General features: G+C 36.6%; 1 protein-coding gene across 1 annotated transcript in view; it reads left to right on the plus strand.

Moving 5' to 3' along the window:
- LOC142354240 (integrin beta-3-like) overlaps nt 1-24345 on the plus strand; it is a 402746-nt gene that overhangs the window by 219066 nt on the left and 159335 nt on the right. Inside the window, exons 2-7 of the mRNA XM_075406494.1 lie at nt 635-734; nt 923-1158; nt 3415-3648; nt 4485-4628; nt 19920-20031; nt 20255-20426. Coding sequence (XP_075262609.1) covers nt 644-734; nt 923-1158; nt 3415-3648; nt 4485-4628; nt 19920-20031; nt 20255-20426 — 989 coding nt within the window. The 5' untranslated portion in view covers nt 635-643. The remainder of the gene's footprint in view (nt 1-634; nt 735-922; nt 1159-3414; nt 3649-4484; nt 4629-19919; nt 20032-20254; nt 20427-24345) is intronic.

Raw genomic sequence — 24345 nt, forward strand, 5'->3', positions numbered from 1 at the left:
CCATACAACCTTGCCGGTTGTGCTCCAGTGGACCTTAAAGCTTCGTAAACCTTAACCGGCATCTTCCCTTTTTTCCTCATATGCAAAAGTTCTCTCTAGTTCTTTTTCATTTTTCATTACGATATTATCACAACTCTTTAAAGTTTTTTAAACTGTTCGCAATCTAGTACTTTTTCTAGTTTTTCTGCGTACGTGCTCGTTTTGCTGCCGCTTCAATTTCGAACAGTTTTTCACCTGGTACGTTGTCCTCACGCAGATTCGTTATCAAATTGTCTATGTGCGCCAAGAAATGCAACTCTTTAAACTTGTCTCTTATTGGATGCGTTGGACGAAAAACAAGCAAGTCCCTGACGAATCCCGGCAAAATATATTATCTAAAACCACTACAGTTTTTTCATTAGATGATCTTAGCGGCTTGTCTTGCCTTTCCGAAAGTTTGGCAAGTTTACCCTGCAGTCTTCGTTACCTGCAGTCTTTGTACCCTGCAGTCGTTTGTACCCTGTAGTCGTTTACGCCCTGCAGTCTTTACCCTGAAGTCGCGGCTGTGATGTCTCATAGTGAGGGTTCTGTGTTCCGTCCATTGGTTGGACCATACTCTTTTTCAATTACTGGTGAGGCAACGGTTCCTCGTTTCAGGAAAACTATGAAACTAAAATCAAGTTTTAAATTACCTGCAATGGTTTTGGGATTGAGTGTTGTGTTATTGTCTGCTATTCTCGTCACGGCCAATGAAGGTATGTAATCGCTTTGCTGATAATTAATTTTGGGTTATTTCCTTTTATTTCAAAAACGTGTAGCCCCCAATTAATATAAATATGCCATAAATGGTTGTTATGTTTTGCAATACATGAATACAATGGGAAAGATCCGAGCTACAATAGGAAAGAGCTGTTTTTCATTCAAACATTTTACCGTTATTTAGATTGTAACTATCAGCTGACATGTGATGATTGCATAAAGGCTAGTGCTCGTTGCTTTTGGTGTGCTGACGGCAATTTTGATGACGAAAATATGCCCAAAGGTCGTTGCTCCAGTTCTAAAGACAACTGTCCCTCTGATGCATATATTTCGACTCAAAGTTCAATCGAACCTGAAGGGGATAGCGATGAGAAAACTTTGGAACTCCGAGATGATGAAGCCTTTACATTCACTGTACAGGTAGGGAGTTACGTAATGGTTAAGTGACTCTGCTTGAAGTCACTGAGAACTTCTGGCGTATATCGAGAACCCCGAAGCGCTTCGAGATATTGAGTCAGAATTTCGAAGTGACTTCTGCACTTAACAATGCTTAAAACACGAAACGTTTTAAAATTACGAAAGTCAACGGAAGCAAAATTGTGGCTAAGTAGCAACTTCTGGCATTTTAACTTCTGCACGTGGGTGTTTTAAAATATTCTGAAGGTACTTAGAGCTTTTACACCCATGAGAAGTCGCGACTTCTGTAAATTCTGCCCGAAAAGAGCAAATTCTAAAAAAATGAATTCATTTATGCGAATCGTTTCAATCCATACTGGTATCTTTGGCTCTATGAAGTCTTACAGGATTTTTCCCGGTAAAAACGAAACACTGGTCCAGGTAGCTCCCTGGGTGAGCTCAAGAACATCTCACCAGATCAAAAAAAACTGAGCACTTTGCAACCAAAAGCGCTAAAATTTTCTGCCAACAATCACCGTGTCAGTAATTGGACTACCGAAAGCGCGCTCCTTGAGCATATGGCTGGGAGTCGCCAAGCTTCTCCCAACTCATGGAAAGAATTGAAGCCGCTCAGTCCCAACTAGCTGTCATGCTCAACGTGGACCAAAGAACATTAAAAAACTTATCGAGATCGACAAGTTTTCAGACATTCAGAAGTCTCTAAGAAGTTAGTCCAAAGCTAGTTCTGTCCCAAGTGAAGTGTATCATGACGATTCGAAAGCTCATTTGGCATTTGAGAAAGCCAATTTTCAACAAATGCTTACAATCTGTTTTTATGCTGCAGAGCCCAAAAAAAATTCTGAATGCTCCGAACCATTGATAACAAATTTACATTTTACCTCGGGAGAAATTCACCTGATGCTTTTGTCAACTTTTGTTTGAAAGCTTTTTGCTTTCTTCAGAGAAAGAAACATTTCAAATACAATTTTGAGCACTAAAACGAATGCTTTCAAGAGCTACGCTGTCCCGGTAGTCAGCTACGGTAGCTCTCTCTGGCCTCCCAACAAAAGTGATCTCACCACTTGAAAATGTGCATAGAAAAGGCGTCAGGTGGATTTTGAGGTGGGAGAGATTATCTGCTCAAACTGCAAATCCATCCGCTGTCACTCTACCAGGAACTGCATGTCATCTTCTTTTTTTGCACAAATCTTGACTGGAAATGTTGACATGGACTGGCAAAAGTTTGTCAAGGTATCAGAATCCGGCTCAACCAGAAGTGCAGTGGCACGATATTTCAGATGTACAAATTTTTGCCTAAAGAAATGCGAATAGGATTTTTGGTTTCGAGCATGTTATTTGGCCAACACCAGCACCTTCGTCAGACGTGATATAATACTAGATCAACAGCATACGCAAAATTACTCTGGTTATACAGGAGGAACTTCGAGTTGAAATGTAGAGAAAACCAAATGTGCACTTGGAGACTATTATATGTATGCACAAATTGTAGAGACTTGAACAAAATAACGAACTCTGTTGAATGACTGAACAACTCATTTTGCCCGGAGATGAACTCTGTTGAATGTTCCTCCTAAAGCCTTGGTTTTTATTATCATATATTTTATATTAGTCCTGCTGGTCTTTTTGATGCAATTTTTTGGACAACCTATATTTCCTCTGATCGGTTTTTCATCTGACCTTCTGACTTTTTGTGCTCGCGGAAATGAGATAAATAGGTAAAGCCTGGAGAGTGTCGTGATCTCTTAGCCTTATGACTAACTAGTCTCAAGTATGTGATTCAACGAAACTCTTTAACAGATATTAATTCAAAATGTGAAACATGATTGTCTCAGAAAGATGAGTTTGACTTGACCCTCATATGTATGTGAATTTAAATTGTTTTATTTAAATTGATATCAGTTTTCGCTTCTTTATGAGAGTGCCAGTTTTGCGGTAATGTGCAGATGTGTAAGGTGTCTATATTTGAAAATCACGGCTGTCCGAAAGCTGCAGAAATAAAGCCATTGACAAGAAATCTGTTTGTAAAGGGCATAGAGGGCCGTGCTATTTTGGCCCCTTGGAACATGCATGTGCAGTTTCAATGTGTTGCAAAATGAGTAGCGGTTGGTTGGAATGGAAATTGGAAGATAATGGAAAGGCGCTAGTTATAGCCAAAGTTGCCAAAATTAATGGTTTTGGATCAGTTATGGGCATCGACGTGTAATTCTAGTTTTTAAGTTAATGAATGAGCGTAGCAGTTGTAAATTATTAACTTTTAAGGTGGAATCTCAGCCAAAGTTGCCATACGAAATGTACTTCTTAATGGATGGATCACGATCAATGCTGGCTGCCCTGGATTCGGTCAAAACAAATTCGAAGGAACTTGCCAGGAGAGTGACAGAGGCTTGGGACAGATCTAAAGTGGGATTGGGACTCTTCAATGACAAGGAGGCGATTCCATTTACATTCGTGAACTTGACGACGACCAAATTGGTCAAAAATATACCCGAATTTGTAAGTAACTCAAATTTCCTATCCATTTTTTTTTCTTTGAGAGTTGACTAACTATAACTGCTTCAAATTATGAGCTACTTCCTGTTACCCATTATGTAAGGGATTATCGGCGCATTGGTTTGTTCACACCGAATTTATGCTTTTGCAGAGAACAGGGAAATAATTTTGGATGCTCATACTCACTGTGCCAGTTGAACGCTTGCTTGTTGTGAATTAGTACCATTCTTGTCATTCTGGATATCTAGTTTTAAGATCATTTTTTTCTACTTCAAAAATGCTTATAGTGGCGACAGTTATACAACAAAAATGCGATGGTTGGCTTCACTATCTTCATGATCACTATTTTGAACTTTTGATTGTTTACATATTTTTTTCAACAACCAGTAGTCATTATCTTTCAATAGCCATCACATTTCCTCTAAAAGAACAAATTTTAATGTTTGCGTGCAAAGTTTATATATCTGTTGTACTTTGGAGAGTTCTTTGAAGAGATTTTTTGCTTATGAGTTATTATTTGATCTGCAAGACAAAACCAATGTAAGGTTGGGTTTTTGATGTAGAAAAAAGAGCGTTGCTGTACTGAAAACAGAACGAGAAAGAGGTTCCTGTAAAATGAATATAATAAAAGATATAGAAAAGATAAGTAAGGAACCTTTGATTGTCAATATTTGTCCAATATGGAACTTTTCCAGGATGAAAAAGATGGTCTGATCAAATTTGGTCTGGAGAAAAACTTGGGGCTATCATAATTATTCTCCTATTTCTATAGAAATATTGCAACAACTATCACAAAAAGAATAATAATTTTTCGATTTGTCAATATATCGGGTGCTTAGGAATTCCCCTTCTGGAAGATGACGAGCGGCTTGATCCAGGCTAGTGCTCTTTCCAAATTTAATGAGGATATAGACGGCATCACAATCAAGAAGCTCAATGACGAAGACAACGACCCAGAAGCACAGATCGATGTGATTGGACAGGTATGAAGGATATAACCATGTTGCCCTAATATTTGTATTTCTTATTAATAGCCGTCGTCAGCCTCTCAACGGCTATTATCTAGGCGTTCTTTTTTCCTATTCTAAGAATAATTTTTCTGAGCCAGAGAAATTGTTTGAACAGGCGTTGCGTTCGGAGGACAAATTTTTGACTTCGAAAATATTTCTGAGAGAATGGCGCATATAGATAACCGTCATTTGCCGTTTTGTTTGTTCATATGGCTCCTTTTTTGCTCTTGAATGACGTTTGACGCTGTTATTAATAGCGAGCCTCATGTTCTCAGCAGCCAATTATAGCGTTCCTTTTTTTACGACTCGATGTGGAGTATTGGAGAATTGTCTTTTAATCAATTTTAATTGGAGTGAGTTTTGTAACAGGAAATGAAACGCAGAAAAGTTGTTTGTGATGAACAAAATTGGAGGGTTGAGCAAAAGTAAAGTGGTTTTCGTTCATACCGAGAGTGCGAGAAATCCAAGTGCAAAAATGGCTCATTTCTCAATTTATAAAGTAAATAATTTTTGGCACTTTTTCAATGACTCTATTTTTAGATTGTTGAGCAAACTTTTTTAAAATCAGTTTGAAGTCAATGAATTAACCTTTAAAATTTGATGAATTGAGTGACTGTTTATGACGTGTCTTTCTTTAATAAATTTGTGTACATAAAAATCCGGTTTTGTGAGTTTTGTCCATTTTTCTTTACTTCGTAACTAGAATTTACTAGAACCTACTTGGTTTACTAGAATAAGGCTTTCGGTGCACCTTCGGGACTTAAGTTTCAATCTAATAATAAGTTTAGTGCTATTTATTTAAGTATTTCAAATTCTTTGTTTGTTTCTTGAATTTTGTTTCCAAGTTGGGAACTTCTGACATTCTTCTCACAATGTTTAATTGCTCTCGACGAGAAGCAATTATTGCAAAACGCGTCTTTTGTTTTTATGCAAAATTTTCACCGGACCGTTTTTTGACTATTTCAGTGACTTTTACGCCCTTCTATTTCTGCATTTTGCATCATCTAAAGGATTCGTTCATTCACAATTTCAAGCAGCTGCACTCAAGCGGCGGCAATTTAATACTAAAAGTCAAATGATAAATGCGCCAAAACTTGTGCCGTTTTTTTCTCTTTAAATCTTTAAATATTAGTTTATATTAACCGTTAGTTCCTTGGTCCCAGTCAGGCTAAACGCACGGCTGAAGAAGGCTGCAGTTGATTAATTGCTCTCAAACGAAGTTTCTTGCAATTATATTAGTCCTGTCGGTCTTTTTTTATGCGATTTATCGCTCGACCAATTTTTCGTCTGACGCATTTGACTTTTCGTCCTCAAAAACGGGATAAACAAGTAGCGCCCAGCGGGCATTAAGTGCTGATAAAGCAGTTAAACTCACTAGTCTTTAGGTATGCGATTCACAGAATCTGTTTTGGAGACTTATACTTATGGTGCGAAGGGCAATTCTGGAGATTGACCCCCCACTGTGCTCCCCCCCTCCACCGTTGCCAACCTCATCACCCCCACCCCGCTGCGCTCAATTTTGTCAATTAGGTTCTCACCTTAAAAATGCCTATTTCTACAATTTGTCGGTAACCACCACATTCTAGTGTAGCATTTTCCATTTTTCTGTTTATTGATCTTGTCTTTGCCGAGATGTTAGCACACTATTCTTCTTGGTCTGCTTTTATGTTGTTTTTAAAAAAATAGGATTTAAGCCTTCTTGCTCCTTTTTTTCATTTTTCTTGTTTTTTGTTCATTTCATTTTTGTTTTGCGGAAGTACCGATCATTGATGTTGTATTGTAATTCATCTGCATTTGTCTTACGATTATGTAGCTATTGTTCTGGGAGCTAAGTTACTCTCCCTCTTGTATTGTTTTAGCATTGATAACGTCAGTTATTAATGCTAAAGGAATCAGACATTGAACCTGAACCAAAAAAGTTTATACAGGAGGTTAACATTGAAAATTTAGTTGGCGCGAACAATATTACTTATCGTCGATTGGAATAACAGTTGAAATAGACAATTCTATCAAACTCGTTCTGGATACAAAAATTTTAATTAAGGCCATACTTAAAAAAATGCTAAATGCCTAACATCGAATGACTGATTGCTGCTATCTCCCAGGATGGTACAAGCAGTTAATGTTATAGCCTGGCTTGTTTCTCAACAATCCATTCGATGTATGGATACAGTGAAATTGCACTGGATCCAAATACGACTAAACAGTTTTATTGTTTGCTGTGTTTGTTGATCAAAATTGACTGACAGCCTTCTCTAAAGATGTTTTTTCTGAGGTGAGTAATAACTTTCGTGGCTAGTAAAGACCTATAGAAAGAAGAATATTAATTGCATGCCTCCGGAAGCCAACTGTAATAAGCGCTGCGCTCAATTACGAGCCTTCAATTAGGCTAAAGCTAGCGTCACTAACCCGTGCCTAGGTACTGACGAAGCCAACGGCTCGCCGGTTGCTTGAGAACAATTTGCCCGACGTTAGTTGGTTATGTTTAGAGCTTGCACTAGTCGTTCGAGAGCAATTCTTTCGACGTTAGTCGGTTATGTTTAGTTGTTTCAAATATTTGAATGGACTTTTAAGTTTTAGTTTGACAAGAGGGTGTGTGTCTAATAATACGCAACCGTTATTTAAAAATAATTTTTTGGCCGTTTTTCTGAAGTTTTTGTCAATTAGGTTCTCACCTTAAAAATGCCTATTTCTACAATTTGTCGGTAACCACCACATTCTAGTGCAGCATTTTCCATTTTTCTGTTTACTGATCGTGTCTTTGCCGAGATGTTAGCACACTATTCTTCTTGGTCTGCTTTCATGTTGTTTTTAAAAAATTAGGATTTAAGCCTTCTTGCTCCTTTTTTTTCACTTTTCTTGTTTTTTGTTCATTTCATTTTTGTTTTGCGGAAGTACCTATCAGTGATGTTGTAATTCATCTGCATTTGTCTTATGATTATGTAGCTATTGTTCTGGGAGCTAAGTTACTCTCCCTCTTGTATCGTTTTAGGATTGATAACGTCAGTTATCAATGCTAAAGCATTCAGACATTGAACCTGAACTAAAAATTTAATACAGGAGGTTTACATTGAAAATTTATGTTCAGGTTCAACCTTTTTTAGTTCAGGTTCCATGTCTGATTGCTTTAGCATTGATAACTGACGTTGTCAATGCTAAAGCAATCAGACATTGAACCTGAACTAAAAAAGATTATACAGGAGGTTAACATTGAAAATTTAGTTGGCGCGAACAATATTACTTATCGTCGATTGGAATAACAGTTAAAATAGACAATTCTATCAAACTCGTTCTGGTAACAAAAATTCTAATTAAGGCGATACTAAAAAAATGCTAAATGTCTAACATCGAATGACTGATTGTTGCAATCTCCCACGATGGTAGAAGCAGTGAATGTTATAGCCTGGCTTGTTTCTCAACAATCCACCCGATATATGGATACAGTGAAATTGCACTGCATCCAAATACGACTAAACAGTTTATTGTTTGCTGTTTTTGTTGGTTGATCAAAATTGACTGATAGCCTTCTCTAAAAATGTTTGTTCTGAGGTGAGTAATATTTTTCGAGGCTGCCTCCGGAAGGCAACTGTAATATTACAGTTGCCTCCGGAAGGCAACTGTAATAAGCGCTGCGCTCAATTACGCGCCTTCAATTAAGCTAAAGCTAGCGTCACTAACCCGTGCCTAGCTACTGACGAATCCAACTGCTCGCCGGTTGCTTGAGAACAATTTGCCCGACGTTAGTTGGTTATGTTTAGAGCTTGCACTAGTCGTTCGAGAGCAATTCTTTCGACGTTAGTCGGTTATGTTAAGTTGTTTCAAATATTTGAATGATTTTTTTAAGTTTTAGTTTGACAAGAGGGTGTGTGTCTAATAATACGCAACCGTTATTTCAAAATTTTTTTCGGCCGTTTTTCTGAAGATTTTGTCAATTAGGTTCTCACCTTAAAAATGCCTATTTCTACAATTTGTCGTTAACCACCACATTCTAGTGTAGCATTTTCCATTTTTCTGTTTACTGATCGTGTCTTTGCCGAGATGTTAGCACACTATTCTTCTTGGTCTGCTTTTATGTTGTTTTTAAAAAATTAGGATTTAAGCCTTCTTGCTCCTTTTTTTTCAGTTTTCTTGTTTTTTCATTTCATTTTTGTTTCGCGGAAGTACCGATCATTGATGTTGTAATTCATCTGCATTTGTCTTACGATTATGTAGCTATTGTTCTGGGAGCTAAGTTACTCTCTCTCTTGTATTGTTTTAGCATTGATAACGTCAGTTATCAATGCTAAAGGAATCAGACATTGAACCTGAACTAAAAAAGATTATACAGGAGGTTAACATTGAAAATTTAGTTGGCGCGAACAATGTTACTTATCGTCGATTGGAATAACAATTGAAATAGACAATTCTATCAAACTCGTTCTGGTTACAAAAATTTTAATTAAGGCCATACTAAAAAACATGCTAAATGTCTAACATCGAATGACTGATTGTTGCAATCTCCCACGATGGTACAAGCAGTGAATGTTATAGCCTGGCTTGTTTCTCAACAATCCACCCGATATATGGATACAGTGAAATTGCACTGGATCCAAATACGACTAAACAATTTTATTGTTTGTGTTTGTTTGTTGATCAAAATTGATTGACAGCCCTCTCTAAAAATGTTTGTTTGAGGTGAGTAATATTTTTCGAGGCTTGTAAAGACCTATAGAAAGAAGAATATTAATTGCTTGCCTTCGGAAGCCAACTGTAATAAGCGCTGCGCTCAATTACGCGCCTTCAATTAAGCTAAAGCTAGCGTCACTAACCCGTGCCTAGCTACTGACGAAGCCAACTGCTCGCCGGTTGCTTGAGAACAATTTGCCCGACGTTAGTTGGTTATGTTTAGAGCTTGCACTAGTCGTTCAAGAGCAATTCTTCCGACGTTAGTCGGTTGTTTAGTTGTTTCAAATATATGAATGGTCTTTTTAAATTTTAGTTTGACAAGAGGGTGTGTGTCTAATAATACGCAACCGTTATTTCAAAATTTTTTTTCGGCCGTTTTTCTGAAGATTTTGTCAATTAGGTTCTCACCTTAAAAATGCCTATTTCTGCAATTTGTCGGTAACCACCACATTTTCTAGTGTAGCATTTTCCATTTTTCTGTTTACTGATCGTGTCTTTGCCGAGATGTTAGCACACTATTCTTCTTGGTCTGCTTTTATGTTGTTTTTTAAAAAATTAGGATTTAAGCCTTCTTGCTCCTTTTTTTTCATTTTTCTTGTTTTTGTTCATTTCATTTTTGTTTTGCGGAAGTACCGATCATTGATGTTGTAATTCATCTGCATTTCTTTTACGATTATGTAGCTATTGATCTGGGAGCTAAGTTACTCTCTCTCTTGTATTGTTTTAGCATTGATAACGTCAGTTATCAATGCTAAAGGAATCAGACATTGAACCTGAACTAAAAAAGATTATACAGGAGGTTAACATTGAAAATTTAGTTGGCGCGAACAATGTTACTTATCGTCGATTGGAATAACAATTGAAATAGACAATTCTATCAAACTCGTTCTGGTTACAAAAATTTTAATTAAGGCCATACTAAAAAACATGCTAAATGTCTAACATCGAATGACTGATTGTTGCAATCTCCCACGATGGTACAAGCAGTGAATGTTATAGCCTGGCTTGTTTCTCAACAATCCACCCGATATATGGATACAGTGAAATTGCACTGGATCCAAATACGACTAAACAATTTTATTGTTTGTGTTTGTTTGTTGATCAAAATTGATTGACAGCCCTCTCTAAAAATGTTTGTTTGAGGTGAGTAATATTTTTTGAGGCTTGTAAAGACCTATAGAAAGAAGAATATTAATTGCTTGCCTTCGGAAGCCAACTGTAATAAGCGCTGCGCTCAATTACGCGCCTTCAATTAAGCTAAAGCTAGCGTCACTAACCCGTGCCTAGCTACTGACGAAGCCAACTGCTCGCCGGTTGCTTGAGAACAATTTGCCCGACGTTAGTTGGTTATGTTTAGAGCTTGCACTAGTCGTTCAAGAGCAATTCTTCCGACGTTAGTCGGTTGTTTAGTTGTTTCAAATATATGAATGGTCTTTTTAAATTTTAGTTTGACAAGAGGGTGTGTGTCTAATAATACGCAACCGTTATTTCAAAATTTTTTTTCGGCCGTTTTTCTGAAGATTTTGTCAATTAGGTTCTCACCTTAAAAATGCCTATTTCTGCAATTTGTCGGTAACCACCACATTTTCTAGTGTAGCATTTTCCATTTTTCTGTTTACTGATCGTGTCTTTGCCGAGATGTTAGCACACTATTCTTCTTGGTCTGGTTTTGTTGTTTTTTAAAAATTAGGATTTAAGCCTTCTTGCTCCTTTTTTTTTCATTTTTCTTGTTTTTTCATTTCATTTTTGTTTTGCGGAAGTACCGATCATTGATGTTGTAATTCATCTGCATTTGTCTTACGATTATGTAGCTATTGTTCTGGGAGCTAAGTTACTCTCCTTCTTGTATTGTTTTAGCATTGATAACGTCAGTTATCAATGCTAAAGGAATCAGACATTGAACCTGAACTAAAAAAAGATTATACAGGAGGTTAACATTGAAAATTTAGTTGGCGCCAACAATATTACTTATTGTCGATTGGAATAACAGTTGAAATAGACAATTCTATCAAACTCGTTCTGAATACAAAAATTTTAATTAAGGCCATACTAAAAAAAATGCTAAATGACTAACATCGAATGACTGATTGTTGCTCCCAGGATGTTACAAGCAGTGAATGTTATAGCCTGGCTTGTTTCCCAACAATCCACCCGATGTATGGATTCAGTGAAATTGCACTGGATCCAAATACGACTAAACAATTTTATTGTTTGCTGTTTGATCAAAATTGACTGACAGCCTTCTCTAAAAATGTTTGTTCTGAGGTGATTAATAACTTTCGTGGCTAGTAAAGACCTATAGAAAGAAGAATATTAATTGCATGCCTCCGGAAGCCAACTGTAATAAGCGCTGCGCTCAATTACGCGCCTTCAATTAAGCTAAAGCTAGCCTCACTAACCTGTGCCTAGCTACTGACGAAGCCAACTGCTCGCCGGTTGCTTGAGAACAATTTGCCCGACGTTAGTGGGTTATGTTTAGAGCTTGCAGTAGTCGTTCGAGTGCAATTCTTTCGACGTTAGTTGGTTATATTTAGTTGTTTCAAATATTTGAATGGTTTTTTTAAGTTTTAGTTTGATAATAGGGTGTGTGTCTAATAATACGCAACCGTTATTTCAAAGTATTTTTTTGGCCGTTTTTCTGAAGTTTTTGTCAATTAGGTTCTCACCTTAAAAATGCCTATTTCTACAATTTGTCGGTAACCACCACATTCTAGTGTAGCATTTTCCATTTTTCTGTTTACTGATCGTGTCTTTGCCGAGATGTTAGCACACTATTCTTCTTGGTCTGCTTTCATGTTGTTTTTAAAAAATTAGGATTTAAGCCTTCTGGCTCCTTTTTTTTCACTTTTCTTGTTTTTTGTTCTTTTCATTTTTGTTTTGCGGAAGTACCCATCAGTGATGTTGTAATTCATCTGCATTTGTCTTATGATTATGTAGCTATTGTTCTGGGAGCTAAGTTACTCTCCCTCTTGTATCGTTTTAGGATTGATAACGTCAGTTATCAATGCTAAAGCAATCAGACATTGAACCTGAACTAAAAAAGTCAATACAGTAAGTTTACATTGAAAATTTAGTTGGCGCGAACAATATTACTTATCGTCGATTGGAATAACAGTTAAAATAGACAATTCTATCAAACCCTTCTGGATACAAAAATTTTAATTAAGGCCATACTAAAAAAAATGCTAAATGCCTAACATCGATTGACTGATTTTTGCAATCTCCTAGGATGGTACAAGCAGTGAATGTTATAGCCTGGCTTGTTTCTCAACAATCCACCCGATATATGGATACAGTGAAATTGCACTGGATCCAAATACGACTAAACAGTTTTATTGTTTGCTGTTTTTGTTGATCAAAATTGACTGACAGCGTTCTCTAAAAATGTTTGTTCTGAGGTGAGTAATAACTTTCGAGGCTAATAAAGACCTATAGAAAGAAGAATATTAATTGCTTGCCTCCGGAAGCCAACTGTAATAAGCGCTGCGCTCAATTACGCGCCTTCAATTAAGCTAAAGCTAGCTTCACTAATCCGTGCCTAGCTACTGACGAAGCCAACTGCTCGCCGGTTGCTTGAGAACAATTTGCCCGACGTTAGTTGGTTATGTTTAGAGCTTGCACTAGTCGTTCGAGAGATATTCTTTCGACGTTAGTCGGTTATGTTTAGTTGTTTCAAATATTTGAATGGTCTTTTTAAGTTTTAGTTTGACAATAGGATGTCTAATAATACGCAACTGTTATTTCACAATAATTTTTTGGCTGTTTTTTTGAAGTTTTTCTCAATTAGGTTCTCACCTTAAAAATGCCTATTTCTACATTTTGTCGGTAACCACCGCATTCTAGTGTAGCATTTTCCATTCTTCTGTTTACTGATCGTGTCTTTGCCGAGATGTTAGCACACTATTGTTCTTTGTCTGCTTTCATGTTGTTTTTAAAAAATTAGGATTTAAGCCTTCTTGCTCCTTTTTTTTCACTTTTCTTGTTTTTTGTTCTTTTCATTTTTGTTTTGCGGAAGTACCCATCAGTGATGTTGTAATTCATCTGCATTTGTCTTATGATTCTGTAGCTATTGTTCTGGGAGCTAAGTTACTCTCCCTCTTGTATCGTTTTAGGATTGATAACGTCAGTTATCAATGCTAAAGCAATCAGACATTGAACTTGAACTAAAAAAGTTAATACAGTAAGTTTACATTGAAAATTTAGTTGGCGCGAACAATATTACTTATCGTCGATTGGAATAACAGTTAAAATAGACAATTCTATCAAACCCTTCTGGATACAAAAATTTTAATTAAGGCCATACTAAAAAAAATGCTAAATGCCTAACATCGATTGACTGATTTTTGCAATCTCCTAGGATGGTACAAGCAGTGAATGTTATAGCCTGGCTTGTTTCTCAACAATCCACCCGATATATGGATACAGTGAAATTGCACTGGATCCAAATACGACTAAACAGTTTTATTGTTTGCTGTTTTTGTTGATCAAAATTGACTGACAGCGTTCTCTAAAAATGTTTGTTCTGAGGTGAGTAATAACTTTCGAGGCTAATAAAGACCTATAGAAAGAAGAATATTAATTGCTTGCCTCCGGAAGCCAACTGTAATAAGCGCTGCGCTCAATTACGCGCCTTCAATTAAGCTAAAGCTAGCGTCACTAACCCGTGCCTAGCTACTGACGAAGCCAACTGCTCGCGGGTTGCTTGAGAACAATTTGCCCGACGTTAGTTGGTTATGTTTAGAGCTTGCACTAGTCGTTCGAGAGCAATTCTTTCGACGTTAGTCGGTTATGTTTAGTTGTTTCAAATATTTGAATGGTCTTTTTAAGTTTTAGTTTGACAATAGGATGTCTAATAATACGCAACTGTTATTTCACAATATTTTTTTGGCTGTTTTTTTGAAGTTTTTCTCAATTAGGTTCTCACCTTAAAAATGCCTATTTCTACATTTTGTCGGTAACCACCGCATTCTAGTGTAGCATTTTCCATTCTTCTGTTTACTGATCGTGTCTTTGCCGAGATGTTAGCACACTATTGTTCTTTGTCTGCTTTTATCTTGTTTTTTTTAAAAAAAATTACGATTTAAGCCTTCTTGCTCCTTTTTTTCATTTTTCTTGTTTTTTGTTCATTTCTTTTGTTTTGTGGAAGTACCGATCATTGATGTTGTAATTCATCTGCATTTGTCTTACGATTATGTAGCTATTGTTCTGGGAGCTAAGTTACTCTCCCTCTTGTATCGTTTTAGCATTCATAACGTCAGTTATCAATGCTAAAGCAATCAGACCTTGAACCTGAACTTAAAAAGTTAATACAAGAGGTTTACATTGAAAATTTATTTGGCGCGAACAATATTACTTATCGTCGATTGGAATAACAGTTAAAATAGACAATTCTATCAAACCCTTCTGGATACAAAAATTTTAATTAAGGCCATACTAAAAAAAATGCTAAATGCCTAACATCGATTGACTGATTTTTGCAATCTCCTAGGATGGTACAAGCAGTGAATGTTATAGCCTGGCTTGTTTCTCAACAATCCACCCGATATATGGATACAGTGAAATTGCACTGGATCCAAATACGACTAAACAGTTTTATTGTTTGCTGTTTTTGTTGATCAAAATTGACTGACAGCGTTCTCTAAAAATGTTTGTTCTGAGGTGAGTAATAACTTTCGAGGCTAATAAAGACCTATAGAAAGAAGAATATTAATTGCTTGCCTCCGGAAGCCAACTGTAATAAGCGCTGCGCTCAATTACGCGCCTTCAATTAAGCTAAAGCTAGCGTCACTAACCCGTGCCTAGCTACTGACGAAGCCAACTGCTCGCCGGTTGCTTGAGAACAATTTGCCCGACGTTAGTTGGTTATGTTTAGAGCTTGCACTAGTCGTTCGAGAGCAATTCTTTCGACGTTAGTCGGTTAGGTTTAGTTGTTTCAAATATTTGAATGGTCTTTTTAAGTTTTAGTTTGACAATAGGATGTCTAATAATACGCAACTGTTATTTCACAATAATTTTTTGGCTGTTTTTTTGAAGTTTTTCTCAATTAGGTTCTCACCTTAAAAATGCCTATTTCTACATTTTGTCGGTAACCACCGCATTCTAGTGTAGCATTTTCCATTCTTCTGTTTACTGATCGTGTCTTTGCCGAGATGTTAGCACACTATTGTTCTTTGTCTGCTTTTATCTTGTTTTTTTAAAAAAAATTACGATTTAAGCCTTCTTGCTCCTTTTTTTCATTTTTCTTGTTTTTTGTTCATTTCTTTTGTTTTGTGGAAGTACCGATCATTGATGTTGTAATTCATCTGCATTTGTCTTACGATTATGTAGCTATTGTTCTGGGAGCTAAGTTACTCTCCCTCTTGTATCGTTTTAGCATTCATAACGTCAGTTATCAATGCTAAAGCAATCAGACCTTGAACCTGAACTTAAAAAGTTAATACAAGAGGTTTACATTGAAAATTTATTTGGCGCGAACAATATTACTTATCGTCGATTGGAATAACAGTTAAAATAGACAATTCTATCAAACTCGTTCTGGATACAAAAATTTTATTTAAGGCCATTCTAAAAAAATGCTAAATGCCTAACATCGAATGACTGATTGTTGCAATCTCCCAGGATGGTAAAGCAGTGAATGTTATAGCCTGGTTTGTTTCTCAACAATCCACCCGATATATGGATACAGTGAAATTGCACTGCATCCAAATACGACTAAACAGTTTTATTGTTTGCTGTGTTTGTTTGTTGATCAAAATCGACTGACAGCCTTCTCTAAAAATGTTTGTTCTGAGGTGAGTAATAACTTTCGAGGCTAGTATTGACCTATAGAAAGAAGAATATTTATTGCATGACTCCGGAAGGCAACTGTAATAAGCGCTGCGCTCAATTACGCGCCTTCAAGTAAGCTAAAGCTAGCGTCACTAACCCGTGCCTAGCTACTGACGAAGCCAACTGCTCGCCGGTTGTTTAAGAACAATTTGCCCGACGTTAGTTGGTTATATTTAGAGCTTGCACTAGTCGTTCAAGATTAATTCTTTCGACGTTAATTCGTTATGTTTAGTTGTTTAAAATATTTGAATGGTCTTTTTAAGTTTTATTTTGACAAGAGGGTGTGTCTAATAATACGCAACCGTTATTCCAGAATAATTTTTTGGCCGTTTTTCTGAAGTTTTTGTCAATTAGGTTCTCACCTTAAAAATGCCTATTTCTACAATTTGTCGGTAACCACCACATTCTAGTGTAGCATTTTCCATTTTTCTTTTTATTGATCGTGTCTTTGCCGAGATGTTAGCACACTATTATTCTTTGTCTGCTTTTATGTTGTTTTTTAAAAAATTAGGATTTAAGCCTTCTTGCTCCTTTTTTTTCATTTTTCTTGTTTTTGTTCATTTCATTTTTGTTTTGCGGAAGTACCGATCATTGATGTTGTAATTCATCTGCATTTCTTTTACGATTATGTAGCTATTGATCTGGGAGCTAAGTTACTCTCCCTCTTGTATCGTTTTAGGATTGATAACGTCAGTTATCAATGCTAAAGCAATCAGACATTGAACCTGAACTAAAAATTTAATACAGGAGGTTTACATTGAAAATTTAGTTGGCGCGAACAATATTACTTATCGTCGATTGGAATAACAGTTAAAATAGACAATTCTATCATACTCGTTCTGGATACAAAAATTTTAATTAAGGCCTTACTAAAAAAATGCTAAATGCCTAACATCGAATGACTGGTTGTTGCAATCTCCCTGGATGGTACAAGCAGTGAATGTTATAGCCTGGCTTGTTTGTCAACAATCCACCCGATGTATGGATACAGTGAAATTGCACTGCATCCAAATACGATTAAACAATTTTATTGTTTGCTGTGTTTGTTTGATCAAAATCGACTGACAGCCTTCTCTAAAAATGTTTGTTCTGAGGTGAGTAATAACTTTCGAGGCTAGTGAAGACCTATAGAAAGAAGAACATTAATTGCATGCCTCCGAAAGCCAACTGTAATAAGCGATGCGCTCAATTACGCGCCTTCAATTAAGCTAAAGCTAGCGTCACTAACCCGTGCCTAGCTACTGACGAAGCCAACTGCTCGCCGGTTGCTTGAGAACAATTTGCCCGACGTTAGTTGGTTATGTTTAGAGCTTGCGCTAGTCGTTCAAGAGCAATTCTTTCGACGTTAGTTGGTTATGTTTAGTTGTTCCAAATATTTGAATGGTCTTTTTAAGTTTTAGTTTGACAAGAGGGTGTCTGTGTCTAATAATACGCAACCTTTTTTTCAAAATAATTTTTTGGCTGTTTTTTAAGTTTTTCTCAATTAGGTTCTCACCTTAAAAAGGCCTATTTCTACATTTTGTCGGTAACCACCACATTCTAGTGTCGCATTTTCCATTTTTCTGTTTAGTGATCGTGTCTTTGCCGAGATGTTAGCACTCTATTGTTCTTTGTCTGCTTTTATGTTGTTTTTTAAAGAAAATTAGGATTTAAGCCTTCTTGCTCCTTTTTTTCAATTTTCTTGTTTGTTCTTTTTTTTATTTTTGTTTTGCGGAAGTACCCATCATTGATTTTGTAATTCATCTGCATTTGTCTTACGATTATGTAGCTATTGTTCTGGAAGCTAAGTTACTCTCCCTCTTGTATTGTTTTAGCATTAATAACGTCAGTTATCAATGCTAATGGAATCAGACATTGAACTTGATCTAAAAAAAGTTAATGCAGGAGGTTTACATTGAAAAGTTAGTTGGCGCGAACAATATTGCTTATCGTCGATTGGAATAACAGTTAAAATAGACAGTTCTATCAAACTCGTTCTGGATACAAAAATTTCAATTGAGGCTATACTAAAATAAATGCTAAATGCCTAACATCGAATGACTGATTGTTGCAATCTCCCAGGATGTTACAAGCAGTGAATGTTATAGCCTGGCTTCTTTCCCAACAATCCACCCGATGTATGGATACAGTGAAGTTCCACTGGATCCAAATGCGACTAATCAATTTTATTATTTGCTTTGTTTGTTTGTTGATCAAAATTGACTGACAGCCTTCTCTAAAAATGTTTGTCCTCTGAGGTGAGTAATAACTTTCGAGGCTAGTAAAGACCTATAGAAAGAAGAATATTAATTGCATGGCTCCGGAAGCCAATTATAATAAGCGCTGCGCTCAATTACGCGCCTTCAATTAAGCTAAAGCTAGCATCACTAACCCGTGCCTAGCGACTGACGAAGGCAACTGCTCGCCGGTTGCTTGAGAACAATTTGCCCGACGTTACTTGGTTATGTTTAGAGCTTGCACTAGTCGTTCAAGAGCATTTCTTTCGACGTTAGTCGGTTATGTTTAGTTGTTTCAAATATTTGAATGGTCTTTTTAAGTTTTAGTTTGACAAGAGGGTGTCTGTGTCTAATAATACGCAACTGTTATTTCAAAATAATTTTTGGCTGTTTTTTTGTAGTTTTTCTCAATTAGGTTCTCACCTTAAAAATGCCTATTTCTACATTTTGTCGGTCACCACCACATTCTAGTGTAGCACTTTCCATTTTTCTGTTTATTGACCGTGTCTTTGCCGAGATGTAGGCACACTATTCGTCTTGGTCTGCTTTTATGTTGTTTTGAAAAATTAGTATTTAAGCCGTCTTGCTCCTTTTTTTCAATTGTCTTGTTTGTTCTTTTCATTTTTGTTTTGCGGAAGTACCGATCATTGATTTTGTAATTCATCTGCATTTGTCTTACTATTATGTAGCTATTGTTCTGGGAATTAAGTTACTCTCCCTCTTGTCTCGTTTTAGGATTGATAACGTCAGTTATCAATGCTAAAGCAATCTGACATTGAACCTGAACTAAAAAAGTTAATGCAGGAGGTTTACATTGAAAATTTAGTTGGCGCGAACAATATTACTTATCGTCGATTGGAATAACAGTTAAAATAGACAATTCTATCAAACTCGTTCTGGGTACAAAAATTTTAATTAAGGCGATTCTAAAAAATGCTAAATGCCTAACATCGAATGACTGATTGTTGCTCCCAGGATGTTACAAGCAGTGAATGTTATAGCCTGGCTTGTTTCCCAACAATCCACCCGATGTATGGATTCAGTGAAATTCCACTGGATCCAAATGCGACTAAACAATTTTATTATTTGCTTTGTTTGTTTGTTGATCAAAATTGACTGACAGCCTTATCTAAAAGATTTTGTCCTCTGAGGTGAGTAATAACTTTTGAGGCTAGTAAAGACCTATAGAAAGAAGAATATTAATTGCATGCCTCCGGAAGTCAACTGTAATAAGCGGTTTTAGTTTTTCAAAAGTTCCTTCAAATTTTGAAATGGTTAATAGCGGCCCTCATCTCAGCCGGCTATTATAGCGGTCCTATTACATCTGCCTGATGTATTTATTTGCATCTATAACTCCATATCAGTGCTCTGTTTTTTACTATATACACTCTTCGGAACCTAAGTCTATTTCTCAGCGATTTCTGTGACCTGTTGGCATGTTTGTGCTTGTGTATAAAACGTTTTTGATTCGTGATAGATTCAAAGTTTATATCGCTTGATATTGTCATTTTGAAATCGCTTGAATTAACTACTTGAACATCATTGTGTGTTTAAGGCTGTGGCATGTAAGAAGAACTTGAATTTCGAAGAGGGCAAAGACACCCGACATCTCATCTTCTTGGTGACTGACTCACCATTCTGGGCAGCTGGAGACGGGCGATTTGGAGGTAATTTTTTAAAGATTTCAAAACCTTGATCTTGTTCTCATTATTTTCATGTTATGAGTGATCGTTAGTGTTTAATGTTCAAGACACGAGGAGAGTGAAATGCACATCAGTTTTAGTCTCATATGTGCGATTCTTTAACGAACTCATTCTGTAGAGCAAATTTAACTTCATTCTAACTTTCCTGTCGGACTGTTTGTGAAATTTGAAATTATTATTTTGGTAGGTATCATTCAGCCACCTGATGGAAAGTGCAGAGGGTCTAGTGAGCAAGAGCAGAGTGCTGCTTCTATCCTGTACGACTATCCCTCAGTTGGGTTCCTGAAGAAGCAGCTGCAACAGAGCATGTCCTACTTGGTCGCCAGTGTGACCAACAACGAATACGAACAGGAATCTGCGTAAGATGCATTCAATAGATCACAATGAAAATGCTCACCATTATTTGGGTTCTTATAGCAAATGTTAGATGTTGACAGAGAATTACCTAATGTAAGATAAGCATAAGATAAGCTTGAATAGGAGCTATACTTGTTCAAAATAAACTGGTCTAGAGAAATGAAGCCTTGAAAAAGAAGGAACGAGGGAGTTTCAATGACAACAGTGAAAATACCTCTCGTTGACAACAGTGAAAATACTTCGTCACCAATTTTCACTTAGGGTCTCGTTTATTATAATGAAAAGTTTACGTTATTTTCCGTCTCTCATATTCGCGGATATACCATGTCTACTATTTTGTTGTATGTTTAGTTGCAACACTATTAAATTATTAATTGCTCTCAAAAGAAGCTTGTAGCAATTATTAATTGCTCTCAAACGAAGTTTGTAGCAATTATATTAGTCCTGTCGGTCTTTTTTATGCGATTTTTCGCTTGACCCATTTTTCGTCTGACGCTTTTGACTTTTCGTCCTCAAAAACGGGATAAACAGGTAGCGCCCAGCGGGCATTAAGTGCTCTTAGAGCATTTCAGCTCTGTTTCAGCTCAAAGTGTTTTGGAGACTTATACTTATGTTGTGAAGGGCGGTTCTTAGAGGTTGACGACACCCCCTCTGTTGACCCCCCTATTGCCCCCAAACCCCCCCACCGCGCTGTTGCCCCCCCCACCCCACTGTTGCCCACCCCCCTCCACATCAGACCCTCGGTGTACACCCCCCCCCCCGCCTCCCGTGGCTACTGACGAACAACCGATTGCTAAAAACATGCAATTTTATACTAATTTTCACAAATTTTTTCAAGTTCTTTGAAAATTTTTGTATTTTGTGTTTTTTCAGCCCTAGGTGTCAAGAAATCTCATCTAGGGATTTATGTTAGGTTACCGCATAGTTTCTAGTGGTAGTGGAATGGTTTCAACATTTTAACATCACGAATTTTAGCCTTTTTTGACAAAACGTGCAAATTTTTCCTTTTTTTTGACATTTTTTCCTTGACTTCTTTCTGGACGCAGGGGCCAGAAAACGTCCTTAAGGATTTGATTTTTTTATAAAACTTTTTTTTCAAATTTTTGTTGGTTTTTAGGTTTCTCCAGCCTCAAGACTCGAGAAACCTCCTCTAGCGTTGAAAAGTAGGTATTGTATAGATTTTAAAAGTAATGAATTGTTTTTCCAGATTTCAACACCACGAATTTCAGCAATTTTTCAATTTTTTAACATTTATTGTCAGTTTATTATCGCTATTGTCAGTTTATTTGTTATTATTGTCATTTATTCAGGTTTTTCAGCCTAACAGAAAATCTCCGTTAGGGTTTGATAATAAGTTACTGAAAAAAAGTTTGTTTGTCATGGATTAGTTTCTAGTTTTATCACAAATTATAGCATTGTTTTTGTAACCTATAATTTTTGAATTTTGTCATTTTCTTGGTTTCGCCAACCTCAACAGCCACATGACCTCCTCTAGAGTTTGAGCTTAGGTTACTACATAGCTTCTAGATGTAATGGAAGGTTTTTCAAGATTTTAAGATAAGCATTTTTTAAAATTATTTGCATTTTTTAAGTTTTTTGAATCTTTGACTTTTTATCATTTTCTCCGTCACCAGGGTCCTAGGGACCTCCTCCAAGGCTTCATGAAAAGCTGTCGAATAGTTTCTAGATTCATGGAATTGTAATCATTCATTAAATGACGCCAGCTTTAGCGCTTTTTGGATAAAATTTATTATATTTTTTTTTAGTTTTAGAATAAACTACTATCATGTCCCAAGTTCATGGATGTTTTTGAGCCAGTAAAACTAATTAAAGCTTGAAATAGTGATACTTGATGGTCTCTTGAGACAATGAAATGGTTTTGAAGTATTTAATGTCTTGAATTTTAGCAAGATTTTGTTTAACTATCATTACTGGCCGACGAAGTTTTTCAAGTCTTGCAGATGGGTTACTCGACATAACTCAGGAGAGAAAAAATAGTTTGAACCTTTTCACTGCGAAATCTGGAAGCTTTTCTTTTAAATTTTGAAATATTGCAAATTTTTAAATATCAGTTTTCTATTTGATTTGTTTACTAACAAAGCTAGAAAACCAAAGTTGAAGAGTCGAATCAAGCTAGCGCTAGCTTCAATTAACCGTGATTAGCTACTGACGAAAACAACCGCTTGCCGGTCGTTTGAGAGCAATTCGCTCGACGTTAGTCGGTTATGTTTTTCTTAATCCACAGCTATCATTGCGAGAGGTATTTCTTTAATGAATAAACAATTAGGTTTTCATTCACTTCATGTTAATTATTACGGTCAGCGGAGAGGTGTGAACAAAACTGACGAGAGCGTTGTCGATGCTTGCCCAGAAACAGGCATCGTAGAAAGTTATGACGGATGTATCCAAACTTGAGTCAAAATTTATCTAAACTTCATTTCTGTCACAAATGTTCAAGATCGTTAGTAACCCAAATCTTGAAACAAGAAGTCTCGAAAAGTTACGGACTTGAGTAAATTCACTCGAGCAAATAGACTTTTGGCACGTCATGACTAGGCTTGCAAGTAAAATATGCTGGTTCGAAACGAGTACTGATCCATTACTCGTTGCTGCGCTTTCTTGTTACAGTAGTTGCTCCCTCTTAGACGCCCTAACACGTAAAGGGTTCAGACCCTAGTCTATGAGCGTAACCAAAAAAGAGGAAAGATAGTGAGAGACTAGAACGGGTGATTTAAATTAGTGTTAGAAGGTTGAGAGAGCGAACCTATTGTAGCAATCAACTATAATTTTGGCCAGTTTTTCTTCAGACCACCAAAGTTTCGTGACTTTGCGTCTTCTCGAGAAACCAGATAAACTAGTCGGAATGTGTGATTCAACGAAGGAGCTGTGATTCAATGCTCTCAAACTAAGTTTGTTACAATTATAAATAGCCGCCGTCAGCCCGTTCTGTATTAAAATTGAGGACTTTTCCTGCTGCTTTTCTTTGTTACGCTTTACCTTCGATTAATTGCTCTCAAACGAAGTTTGTAGCAATTATATTAGTCCTGTCGGTCTTATTTTTATGCGATTTTTTGCTTGACCGATTTTTCGTCTGACCTATTTGAATTTTCGTCCTCAAAATTGGGATAGACAGGTAGCGCCCAGCGGGCATTTAGTGCTCTTAGAGTCTTTCAGCTCTGTTTCAGCTCAAACTGTTTTTGGAGACTTATATTTATGGTGTGAAGGGCGGTTCTTAGTGGTTGAAGACACACCCACTGTTGATCCCCCACCCCCTCACCGCGCTGTTGCCCCACCACCCCTCCCTCCATATCAGCCGCCCGGTGCACCCCTCCCCCCGTGGCTAATGACGAACAACCGATCGCTAAAAAGGGAATTTTATACAAATTTTCAATTTTTTCAAGCTCTTTGTAAGTTTTCGTCGTTTTTTGAATTTTTCGGCCCTAGGTGTCAAGGAGCCTCCTCTAGGGTTTTATAATGGGTTACTGAATAGTTTCTAGCTGTAGTGGAATTGTGCCAACATTTTAACATCACGAATTTTAGCATTTTTTTTGACAAAACGTGCCAATTTTTACAATTTTTTGATATTTATTTTTCATTATTCAAGTCTTTCCAGACGCAGGTGCCAGAAAACCTACTTAGGGAATTGAATATAAGTTACTGAAAAATTTTTGGTTGCCATAATAGCTTCCAATTTTTTAATATGAGAAGTTTTTGCATTTTTTAATAAAACTTGCATATTTTTCAAGTTTTTTTCCGAAAATTTTTGTCAGTCTTTAGGTTTCTCCAGCCTCAAGAGCTGAGGAACCTCCTCTATAGTTTGACTATAGATTATAGCTCTACAATAGTTTTGACAATAGTTTGTAAATGTAATGGAATGTTTTTGAAGATTTCAACACCACGAATATTAGCATTTTTTTCACA

The sequence above is a fragment of the Convolutriloba macropyga genome, chromosome 15 (assembly GCF_964194025.1).
Source record: "Convolutriloba macropyga chromosome 15, txConMacr16.3, whole genome shotgun sequence".
Lineage (NCBI taxonomy): Eukaryota > Metazoa > Xenacoelomorpha > Acoela > Convolutidae > Convolutriloba > Convolutriloba macropyga.